The following is a 12,602-nucleotide window of genomic DNA, read 5'->3' as shown; positions in this document are numbered from 1 at the left end:
ACTACGGGCAGCGGTAAAGTTTAGATCCACGAAGGAAAGAAGAAAGTGAATGAATGTGTATAACTGAATACATTTACATATGCATAAAAATGTGTTTTCTTTTGTATTATTTTTTTTAATGAATTAAGTAACGTTTATGACAACCTTTTTCCCAAACTCAATATAGAATGTGAGATATAACAGGATAATGCATACATTTATCATTTGTTTTCAAAACGGTTACAAAAAAGTGGGACCCGAAAAATTTACTATGGCACCCCATTTTTATGTCTTGATGGGGTCCCTGGGACCCCATTTTGAAAATTCCGAGCGCCAACACTGTTACCAGAACTGATTGATAAAGCATGTTTGCTCACAGTTAACCTATCTTCGTACTTTACCGGCCGCTTAAAAAAGTATTAACTTTCAAGTAATGTTTCTATTTGATATAAAAACACCAGTTTTGAAGCATCCATCCATCCATTTTCTACCGCTTGTCCCGTTTGGGGTCACATTAACAGGTAACTATTTGTTGACTATTTTCTGGGTCATTAATGTTTTCCCTTTTTTATATACAAACAGAATATGTTGCTGTGTGTCATGTTTAGCTGGGAGCAACATGTCAGGCTTCCTAAAAGAAGGTCAGTCTTGACGTCAAGATAAAGCAATGCTACAATTAAGATTAGGGGTGTGCCGAGCCAATATTAATACTGAATATTGGTGCAAAATCAGCAACAAAACATGTATTAGATGATTTCATCTTGCATTGAACAATGTTGCACTCTGAAACGGCACATTTGTCAATATAAACAAGTATCACATAATTGTTGTTGCATAGCATGTACACACACACACAAGGCAGAATCTTTTTAGAAAGTATCTAGTAACAAACGTGTCCGCATCATTCAACTTGCATCATTAATTTAATGAATTGTAGTGGCCATTGAGTGTACTCCAAAAACAATAAAACTAACCAGCGCTCCGCTTCAAAAGTATACATTTGGTAAGTGCTTTTGTTACAAACCATTGTACAAACCCCGTTTCCATATGAGTTGGGAAATTGTGTTGGATGTAAATATAAACGGAATACAATGATTTGCAAATCCTTTTCAAACCATATTCAATTGAATGCACTACACAGACAAGATATTTGATGTTCAAACTCATAAACTTTATTTTTTTTTGCAAATAATAATTAACTTAGAATTTCATGGCTGCAACACGTGGCAAAGTAGTTGGGAAAGGGCATGTTCACCACTGTGTTACATCACCTTTTCTTTTAACAACATTCAATAAACGATTAGGAACTGAGGAAACTAATTGTTGAAGCTTTGAAAGTGGAATTCTTTCCCATTCTTGTTTTATGTAGAGCTTCAGTCGTTCAACAGTCCGGGGTCTCCGCTGTCGTATTTTACGCTTCATAATGCGTCACACATTTTCGATGGGAGACAGGTCTGGACTGCAGGCGGTCCAGGAAAGTACCCGCACTCTTTTTTTACGAATCCACGCTGTTGTAGCACGTGCTGAATGTGGCTTGGCATTGTCTTGCTGAAATAAGCAGGGGCGTCCATGAAAAAGACGGCGCTTAGATGGCGGCATATGTTGTTCCAAAACCTGTATGTACCTTTCAGCATTAATGGTGCCTTCACTAATGCACCCCCATACCATCACAGATACTGGCTTTTGAACTTTGCGTCAATAACACTCTGGATGGTTCGCTTCCCCTTTGGTCCGGATGACACGATGTCGAATATTTCCAAAAACAATTTGAAATGTGGACTCGTCAGACCACAGAACACTTTTTCACTTTGCATGAGTCCATTTTAGATGATCTCGGGCCCAGAAAAGCCGGCGCCTTTTCTGAATGTTGTTGATAAATGGCTTTCGCTTTGCATAGTAGAGCTTTAACTTGCACTTACAGATGTAGCGACGAACTGTATTTAGTGACAGTGGTTTTCTGAAGTGTTCCTGAGCCCATGTGGTGATATCATTTAGAGATTGATGTCGGTTTTTGATACAGTGCCGTCTGAGGGATCGAAGGTCACGGTCATTCAAAGTTGGTTTCCGGCCATGCCGCTTATGTGGAGTGATTTCTCCAGATTCTCTGAACCTTTTGATGATATTATGGACCGTAGATGTTGAAATCCCTAAATTTCTTGCAATTGCACTTTGAGAAACGTTGTTCTTAAACTGTTTGACTATTTGCTCACGCAGTTGTGGACAAAGGGGTGTACCTCGCCCCATCCTTTTTTGTGAAAGACTGAGCGTTTTTTGGGAAGCTATTTTTATACCCAATCATGGCACCCACCTGTTCCCAATTAGCCTGCACACCTGTGGGATGTTCCAAATAAGTGTTTGATGAGCATTCCTCAACTTTATCAGTATTTATTGCCACCTTTCCCAACTTCTTTGTCACGTGTTGCTGGCATCAAATTCTAAAGTTAATGATTATTTGCAAAAAAAAATGTTTATCAGTTTGAACATCAAATATGTTGTCTTTGTAGCATATTCAACTGAATATGTGTTGAAAATGATTTGCAAATCATTGTATTCTGTTTATATTTACATCTAACACAATTTCCCAACTCATATGGAAACGGGGTTTGTAGTAAGTAATTTCACTTAACCAATAATTTTCTAACATTCTACAATAAAAAATAAAATTATGTACTTTTATGTAGTAAGTTTAGTGTTCTTCATACACAATAATTTCACTTCATCAAGCCTTTTTAGACATTCCACACTACACAATAATAAAAGTATATACTATAATTTGTGCTGATATATCAGTGTTTATTTTGACAGCAATTATTATTTTGTTTTAGTTATAGTCGGACAATGCATTTTAGTGTAAATCATATTTTAGTCATCTAAATTGATTTAGTTTTAGTGTAGTTAGTCAACTCAATTCCTCAACATTTTAGTGGACTAAAATTACAGTAAATTTAGACAAAAGTTTAAAGGATAACGCATCTTTGAAATCTTGGCAAATGTATCAATAATAAAAAAACTCCAAAATCAAATGAACCCATCCATCCATCCATCAATTTTCTACCGCTTATTCCCTTTGGGGTCGCGGGGGTGCTGGAGCCTATCTCAGCTACAATCGGGCGGAAGGCGGTGTACACCCTGGACAAGTCGCCAACTCATTAGTCGCCAACCCCTTAGATGTAATTCAGACCCTTTGCTCAATACTTTGTTGATGCACCTTTGGCAGCAATTAGACACTCAAGTCTTTTTGAATAGGATGCCACAAACCTGGCACACCTATTTTTGGGCAGTTTTGCCCATTCCTCTTTGCAGCACCTCTTCAGCTCCATCAGGTTGGATGGGAAGTGTTGGTTTTCATCCAGAATGTCTGCCGGTGTTTTGTTTCATTTATATTTGCCGGTGTTGTAAAATGTTTGCCAATATGCACCTTAAATAGTCTCAGACCATGAGGAACCAAATTCTCTGGTCTGATGAGACAAAGATTACATTTTTTGGCGTGAATGCCAGGCGTCATGTTTGGAGGAAACCAGGCACAGCTCATCACTAGGCCAATACTATCCCTACAGAGAAGCATGGTGGTGGCAGCATCATGCTGTGGGGATGTTATTCAATGTCAACAACTGGGAGACTAGTCAGGATAGAGGGAAAGATGAATGCAGCAATTTACATAAACATTCTGAATGAAAACCAACGCTTCCCATCCAATCTGACGGAGCTTGAGAGGTGCTGCAAAGAGGAATGGGCTAAACTGCTCAAAGATAGGTGTGCCAAGCTTGTGGTATCGTATTTTAAAAGACTTGAGGCTGTAATTGCTACCAAAGTATTGAGCAAAGGGTCTGAATACTTATGTACACGTGAATTTTGAGTTTTTTATTTTGAATAAATCTGCAAAAATGTCTACATTTCAGTTTTGTTTCTGTCAGGATTGGGTGCTGAGTGAACATTGAGAAATAAAATGAACATCTTTAGATTTTAGCAAATGGCTGTAATGAAACAAAGAGTGAACAATTTAAAGAGGTCTGACTATTTTCTGTACCCACTGTACTGTATCACCTTCATTTCATGCACAGTGATGGGAGTTTCTCTATTGTCAGGTTGGTGACTAAATACTACTGATCAATGTTCTCTTGTAGGTTAGAACCAATGTCGAGTAGCATCTCAACATCACCTGTCACCTGGCAGCCCGATCTTCTTGCTGAGGGAGCAACAAGAATCACACCTACTTCATTGTGACTGACAGGTACCGTATTTGTCTGACTATAAGTCGCAGTTTTTTTCATAGTTTGGCGGGGGGGTGCGACTTATACTCAGGAGCGACTTGTGTGAAATTATTAACACATTACCGTAAAATATCAAATAATATTATTTAGCTCATTCACGTAAGACTTGACGTATAAGATTTCATCCGATTTAGCGATTAGGAGTGACAGATTGTTTGGTAAACGTATAACATGTTCTATATCTTATAGTTATTTGAATGACTCTTACCATAATATGTTACGTTAACATACCAGGCACGTTCTCAAGTTGGTTATTTATGCGTCATGTAACGTACACTTATTCAGCCTGTTGTTCACTATTCTTTATTTATTTTAAATTGCCTTTCAAATGTCAATTCTTGGTGTTGGGTTTTATCAAATACATTTCCCCAAAAAATGCAACTTATACTCCAGTGCGATTTATATGTTTTTTCCCTTGTTTATTATGCATTTTCGGCCGGTGCGACTTATATTCCGGAGCGACTTATACTCCGAAAAATACGGTACGTACTTCCCTCCATGGCACAGGTGTCAAACTTAAGGCCCGCCACATCATTATATGTGGCCCGCGAAAGCCTGGAAAAAATGGGTTTCAATAAACTTGTTTTTTATTTATTTTTTTTTTACTAAATGCATTCCTTTTTTCAATTTTGACAGAAAAAAAATGCATATTTTAAACTTTAATATTATCTTATCATGCCAATTACATTATTATATACTGTATTGCAAAACTATTTTTGTGAGATAAAAGCAAATAGTTAAATATCTGCTCGTCGCCTTTATTTATTTAAACTGCAGCCTCCAAATGTATATTTCTACAGATACTATATAGTACACAAAACAAACATCAGTTTTAGTACGCACTACACAACAGGTGTCAAACGCAAGGCCCGGGGGCCAGTTCTGGCCCGCCAGATCATATTATGTGGCCCGCTAAAGCCTGGAAAAAATGGGTTTCAATAAACCTTTTTTTTTTTTTTTTTTACTAATTGCTTGCGTTTTTTCAATTTTGACAGGAAAAAAATGCATATTTTAAACTTTAATATTATCTGATCATGCCATTTATATTATTATATGCCTTATTGCAAAATTATTTTGTGAGATAAAAACAAATAGTTAAATATCTGCTTGTCGCCTTTATTTATGATTTTAAAGCAAGTTATACATAAAAATATATATAATAATCCAATGCATATACATTTCGATTAATCATGATTAATCACAGGTTATTACCCGCATGCATAATGTGAATTAATTTTTAAAACGCGGCCCTCTGAAAGCAGCCATTACCGCGATGTGGCCCTCAATGAAAATGAGTTTGACACCCCTGCTCTATCGCAACAGGTTCTGTGGGTGACCCTTGATGAACTTTTTAAAGCGTATTATGTCTTTGGTACGTCATATAATTGATAAGTGATAATTAAGGCTAACATACATACTGTAGCTTGTTCGGTCTAGTAAAGTCATTCAATGCAAGGTCCTGTTGAAGGTTTAGTTAAGCCGAAAAAGATGACCTCCAAACAGAATTTTCTGAAATCCTCCCAAAATAGTGTTGCGCACCAAAGACACCCACACTGCTCACTTCAAGAATTGTCTTGTAATCCAACTTTTCCCTAAGTTTTGATGTGAAGAGTTCATGCTCATTTAATTCCCTGATATATTTTCACACAGCTGAGAACTTTTCAGTGGATGTGATTCATGACATTTTGGAAGGGGTGGCCCAGTACCAACTGAAATTATTGTTTACATATGTTAAAGAACAAAGTCAATTTTGGGCAAAGCCAATTTAAGAATACAAAGTTTTGAGTATGGAGAGAGAGAAAAGGCACGTAGCTGTGAATTTAGGTGGAGAGTTCAATGATTTTGGACTGAATGTGTTTTAAATGTTCCCCTCATATTTGGAGATTGAGTCAACTCTACTGACCAACATTGGAGTTGACTTCTTTTATTGCTACATAAAGCGCATACATAGTACGGTAATTGTTTTCACCAATTTAATCACAAGAACTGTGTGTATGTTTGAAACATTTGATTGTGGAACACCACAAATTGTTCAGGATATATCCCCAGAACAACCTGCATTATCACAGCTCTTTGACATACAAATGTCATATGGAGAGATTATAGAGCTTTGTTTGTGGTGCCATTTTGATTTCGCTGGTGAGCTAGCACTGCAAACTTCAGTATTGATGACAACTTAATAAAGTTCAAGTTAAAGTCCCAACGATCAGCACACACACACTGGGTGTGGTGAAATTTGTCCTCCATTTGACCCATCCCCATGTTCACCCCCTGATGCTGAGTGGAAATGGGTCCCATTTTTATAGTCTTTGTTAAGCCGGGGTTTGAACTCACGACATTCCAGTCTCAGGGCGGACACTCTAACCACAATTCCACTGAGCTGTTGTGGCTGTAAATGTGTATGTTTGTATTTATTTCTGATGCGTTACTAATTTAGTCATATAGAGCATAATATAAATATGTAGCAAAATAACACTGCAGATAAATAAAAATAACTACAACTTTGTGTTATTTTAGAACTAAATATGGAGTAAAAATAGCTTTATAAAGTGTTACTATATTACTCTGACCAGTGTGAAAAAGCAACAGTGTTAAATAATTTTACACATTTCATTGTTAATTGTGACACTAATTTGAGTAGAATTAACTCTGAAAAGTTGACACTGGCCATAGAGTAAATTTTACTCTGAGTGGGACCAAATGTTATGTGAAACAGAGTTAATATAAACTCTTTAAGAGTTAATCCAACATACTGTTTTTTACTGTGTACAAAAAAGTCTGCAGAAATTGCAATTGTAAAATAAACGTCACAAAAAAACGCTAAAAGGTTGGAACAGAAATTTACTATAAATCAGATTTGAAAAAAATTACAAGAGAAAAAAGAAACTTATGACTTTAGAAAATAGGAAGAAAAAGGTGTAAATGTTATTAGAACAAAACTATTACTCAAGAGTTACAAGGAGGGAAGATGTACAGAGAATTGTTCATTTTCGGAAGGAAGAACGTATTAAGTATTTTAATGACGGTAATTTAAATATAGGATTTTGAGGAGGAAAAAGTAATTGTACAAAAAAAGTCAGCGGATTGTTTTTCCACTTGAAGTTATTAAACTATAGTGTATAATATAGTAGGCAGCACGGTGTCACAGGGGTTAGTGCATGTGCCTCACAATACGAAGTCCTGGGTTCAATCCCCTTTCTGTGTGGAGTTTGTATGTTCTCCCCGTGACTGTGTTGGTTCCCTCTGGGTACTCTGGCTTCCTCCCACGTCCAAAGACATGCACCTGGGGATAGGTTGATTGGCAACACTAAAATTGGCCCTAGTGTGTGAATGTGAGTGTAAATGTTGTCTATCTGTGTTGGCCCTGTGATGAGGTGGTGATTTGTCCAGGGTGTACCCCGCCTTCCGCCCGAATGCAGCTGAGATAGGCTCCAGCACCCCCCGCGACCCCAAAAGGGACAAGTGGTAGAAACAGGATGGATGGATATAATATAGTAATAAAGGGACAAACGGTAGAAAATGGATAGAATAGCCATCCCTCAGCCAATCAGACTAGCATCTCGATGCCTTACTTTAAATGCCTTCTACTCTCTGCAGTTGCATATATTGATGCCATTGAAGGAAACCACACTTGTAATAAATCAAGCTGATGTGACATTGAAAGAAATAATGTTTATTTATTGTAAAGTCCTGCTTGTAAGGCGTTGATGAGACACTGCATGAGGACACAGAACTGGACAAATCTCCCTTGCATACCCAAATAATGACTTTTCTTCTAGGGGACACAACATCCAATACTGTATATTTATATTATACTGTTACAAAAATAAAACATTGTTACACACATGCTTGCTTACTTTCTAATAATGCCATTTTTTTGTTTAGTAAACAAGTTGATTTCACAAACACATTGAAGACACTCATGATAAACACGTCAAATAGTCCTTTCATGGAGAACAATTCCAGTTTGTTCACTCAAGGCACCACAGTGCCAGAATGATGCGTTCAAGGACACAAGTTACTTGAGAAGTTTATTCTTTTTTTAGGCAAACAGCCTCATGCGCCCTTGGAGAGGAATATTTGTCCTTGACAGAAGAGTCTAAAATGTTTAGACCATTTCCAGCTTGTAGCACGAGTGCTGCAACGTCTGGGTGGCCGTCCCCACGCCGCTCCTGGCCGCCTTCTCCGCCGCCGTGTCGTCCTGGTGGCGCCCCCCCGTCATGGGCACCTTGACCCAACCGTCGGTGGCCAGGCCGTGCTTCTTCTGGTGCCGCTTGTAGTTGTCCCAGTGACCCGTGGTGTAGCCGCACTCCTGGCACTTGTAGGGCTTCTCTCCCGTGTGCCGCAGCATGTGGCGCTTCAGGTTCATGCTCTGGTTGCAGCTGTAGTTGCAGAGAGTGCAGCGGAAGGGCTTGGCGCCCGAGTGCACGCGCTGGTGCCGCTTGAGGTTGGCCAGGTTGCCGCAGGCGTAGTCGCACAGGTGGCACTTGTATGGCTTCTCGCCCGTGTGCACGCGGTGGTGGCGCTTCAGGTTGTCGAAGTGCGCCGAGGCGTAGTCGCACTGCGGACACTTGTAGGGCTTCTCGCCGCTGTGCGTCTTCATGTGGCGCGCCAGGTGGTTGGGGTAGTGCGTGAGGAAGGGGCAGGCCGCGCACGTGTAGACTTTGTCGCTGCGCTCGCCGGGGCTGCCGGGCGACGAGTCCTTGGTCAGCATCTCCAGCGTGCACTTGGCGCAGATTTGGGCCGACGAGCCGTCCTCGTCCTCAAGCACCACGCCGCACAGGCGGCACGTGTAGGGGAAGAGGGACATGGCGCCTCTGCCCGACCTGCTGCCGGGGGGTGGGGCCGAGGAAGGCGTGGGCTGTGGCGACGCCCCTTTTAGACTCTCGAAGGCTGACAGGTAGTCTGCGTTCTGGGCTGCCAGACTGAGGTGAGCGGAAGCTGCTGCCGCTTCTGGAAAGACAATAGGTTAATGCATGCTTGGAGACCACCACAACGTAACCCAATGGGTACCACATGGGCCAAACCTAAGGTTGGGGGCCAAATGTGGCTCGCCACATTAGTTTAAAGTGGCCCGCTATGTAATTTTATTGTGGCCCGCCACCTTATTTTAAAATGGCCTGCCACCTTATTTTAAAATGGCCCACCACGTTATTTAAAATTGGCATGCCACCTTATTTTAAATTGACACGCCACCTCATTTTATTGTGGCCCGCTACGTCATTTTATTGTGGCCCGCCGCCTATGTCATTTTAAATTGGCCCGCCACCTAATTTTAAAATGGCACCTTATATTAAAGTGGACCGCCACATCATTTTATTTTGGCCTGCTACCTTACTTTATAGTGCCCCGCTACCTTATTTTAAAGTGACCCGCCACATCATTTTAATTTGGCCCACTACATTTTATTGTTGCCCACCACCTTATTTTAAAGCTCCCCGGCACCTTATTTTATTGTGGTCCGCCATCTTATTTTAAAATAGCTTGCCAAATTTTATTGTGGCCAACCACTTCATTTTAATTTGGCCCGCCACCTTATTTTAAAGTGGCCCGCCATATCATTTTATAGTGGCCCGCTACCTTATTTCAAAGTGCCCCCCACATCATTTAAAGTGGCCCACCACCTTATTTTAAATTGGGCCGCAACCTTATTTTAAAGTTACCCGCTACGTCATTTTGTTGTGGACCGCCACCATATTTTAAAGTGGGCCGCAAACCATATTTTAAACATCAAGCGTAAAATTTAATTAAAATGGCCCCTGGATTTTTTTACTTTTCGTGTGCGGCCCTCAGTGGGGAAAGTTTGGACACATCTACTGTACGCAATCGATCAGTGAGTCTTAAACTGTGGTACCCAGGCTCCATCTAGTGGTAAGCCAAAGAAACACTCTATTAAAGTACAATGTTTTATTTTCCTATATTTAAACAGTGTTACTGTTCAAACTGTGTGTCATGTTACGGTGGCAAAAAATATGAAATATACTTGCTAAATAAAACCTCTGCCTTGTTTTAATGAATACTTAGGCCTACTACGCTACTGTGTTTTAATGTCGGTCACTATGGTGTACAGGAAGTGCCAAATGTTTTCTCAGGTGTTACTTGGTGAAAATATAGCCCCACTGTTATTGAGGGTTGTGTTCCAAGGTCCCCAACCCCACCCTTCTTCCGCAAATGGTGGAAAACCGTTACCAATGGATTCTCCCCATGTGACCTGAAAATGCAGACTTCTGATAGTCGAGATCTACAGAACACCTGTGTAGGGCCCCGCGATACGTTTAGCATGAAAAATTTATGTATGTTAATATTGGGATTAGTAAACAAAGAAAACATACCTTTGGCAGCTTCATCCTCCTCGTCCTCCTCACTGGCCCGCTGCCCGGGCATGTGACCCTTGAGGCCACTGGGCCCGCTGCCGGGTCGAAGGGAGGCGTCCTGCCCCCCCAGCCCAGCATTGGGTGCGTGCATGCGCTGGTGCCTCTTCAGGTTGCCGAGGGAACTGCAGGCGAAGGCGCAGCTCTCGCACTTGTAGGGCTTCTCTCCCGTGTGGATGCGCAGGTGGCGCTGCAGGTTGACCAGCTGTGCCGAGGCGTAGGCGCACAGGGGGCAGTTGAAGGGCTTCTCGCCGTTGTGCGTCTTCATGTGGCGCTTCACGTGGTTGGCGTAGCGAGACGAGAAGCCGCACAGGTGGCAGGAGTGCAGCTTGGCCTTGTCGTCGCCCGACAGCGCTCCGTCGCCCATCCCGTCCAGCTGAGAGTGGATCCCGCTCAGGCTTCCGAAAGCGAAGTCCGTGTTTTTGCCGTCCCTGGCGGCTTTGCAGCAGCGCAGGCAATAAGGACCCACCAGGTGTCCCAGGGGGTCGTTACGGAGTTGGCCACACCCCCGGCAAGACAGGTAGGGAGCGAAGGTGGGCTCGGAGCGGCCTGCCGGACCTTCGTCCTCCCTCACGTTGTCGGGTGTGCTGCTGTGAGAGGTTTCAGTTTCACTATCCATGCTGTGGGCGTTGTCCTCATCACACTCAGGATACACAGAGAACCCGATCTCAGCAGCCACCTCTGTGAGGGACAACACCACCATTAGTACAACTACTACTACTACTTCATTAGTACAACTACTACTACTACTTCATTTAGTACAACTACTACATACATCATTTACACACACTAGTACAAGTACTACTACTACTTCATTTACACACACTAGTACAAGTACTACTACTACTTCATTTACACACACTGTACAAGTAGTACTACTACTTCATTTACACACACTAGTACAAATACTACTACTATTTAATTTACAGACACTAGTACAAGTACTACTAAATACATCATTTACACTCATTAGTACAAGTACTACTACATAAATCATGTACACACACTAGTACAAGTACTACTGCATACATCATTTACACACACTAGTACAAGTACTACTACATACATCATTTACACACACTAGTACTACTACAACTTCATTTAAACTCATTAGCACAAGTACTACGACATACATAATTTACACTCATTAGTACAAGTACTACGACATACATAATTTACACTCATTAGTACAAGTACTACTACTACTACTACTTCATCTACACTCAGTACAAGCATACATCATTACAAGTACTACTACATACATCATTTACACACACTAGTACAAGTACTACTACTACTTAATTTACACTCATTAGTACAAGTACTACTTCATACATCATTTACACTCATTAGTAAAAATACTACCACTACTTCATCTACACTCAGTACAAGTACTACTACATACATCATTTACACTCATTAGTACAAGTACTACTACATACATCATTTACACTACCCCCCACGACCCCAAAAGGGACAAGCGGTAGCAAATGGATGGATGGAGTACAAATACTACTACATACATCATTTACACTCATTCGTACAATTACTACTACATAAATAATTTACACTCATTAGCACAAGTACTACTACATACATAATTTACACACACTAGTACAAGTACTACTACATACATAATTTGCACACACTAGTACAAGTACTGCTACTACTTAATTTACACGCATTAGTACAAGTACTACTACTACCTCATCTACACTCATGAGTACCAGTACTACTACATACATAATTTACACTCATTTGTACAAGTACTACTACATACATAATTTACACACACTAGTACATAATTTACACACACTAGTACAAGTACTACTACATACATCATTTACACACACTAGTACAAGTACTACTACTTCATCTACACTCAGTCCAAGTACTACTACATACATCATTTACACACACTAGAACAAGTACTACTACATAAATCATTTACACTCATTAGTACAAGTACTACTACATACAT

The 12,602-nt window shown here is 40.6% G+C and overlaps 2 protein-coding genes across 4 annotated transcripts in view; one reads left to right on the top strand and one right to left on the bottom strand.

Annotated features, from left to right (window-relative positions):
- The window catches only part of LOC133623865 (E3 ubiquitin-protein ligase RNF19A), a 99,486-nt gene that overhangs the window by 6,158 nt on the left and 80,726 nt on the right, over positions 1-12,602 (top strand). Inside the window, exon 2 of the mRNA XM_061987322.2 lies at positions 4,104-4,210. The gene's annotated coding sequence lies outside the window, so the exon portion shown is untranslated. The remainder of the gene's footprint in view (positions 1-4,103; positions 4,211-12,602) is intronic.
- Positions 7,896-12,602, bottom strand: part of znf513a (zinc finger protein 513a) — a 43,798-nt gene continuing 39,091 nt past the window's right edge. For 2 of the 3 annotated variants that reach the window (XM_061987318.1, XM_061987319.1), the window contains 2 exons: positions 10,583-11,302; positions 7,896-9,203 (listed from right to left, as the gene is read on the bottom strand). In XM_061987318.1, coding sequence (XP_061843302.1) covers positions 8,359-9,203; positions 10,583-11,240 — 1,503 coding nt within the window. In that variant the 5' untranslated portion in view covers positions 11,241-11,302 and the 3' untranslated portion in view covers positions 7,896-8,358. The remainder of the gene's footprint in view (positions 9,204-10,582; positions 11,303-12,602) is intronic. The other variant, XM_061987317.1, reaches the window with a different exon arrangement.

The sequence above is a fragment of the Nerophis lumbriciformis genome, linkage group LG26 (assembly GCF_033978685.3).
Source record: "Nerophis lumbriciformis linkage group LG26, RoL_Nlum_v2.1, whole genome shotgun sequence".
NCBI classification, from domain to species: Eukaryota; Metazoa; Chordata; class Actinopteri; order Syngnathiformes; family Syngnathidae; genus Nerophis; species Nerophis lumbriciformis.
Note: the sequence above shows the minus strand (reverse complement) of the source record. Positions and strands in the feature narration are given on the sequence as shown.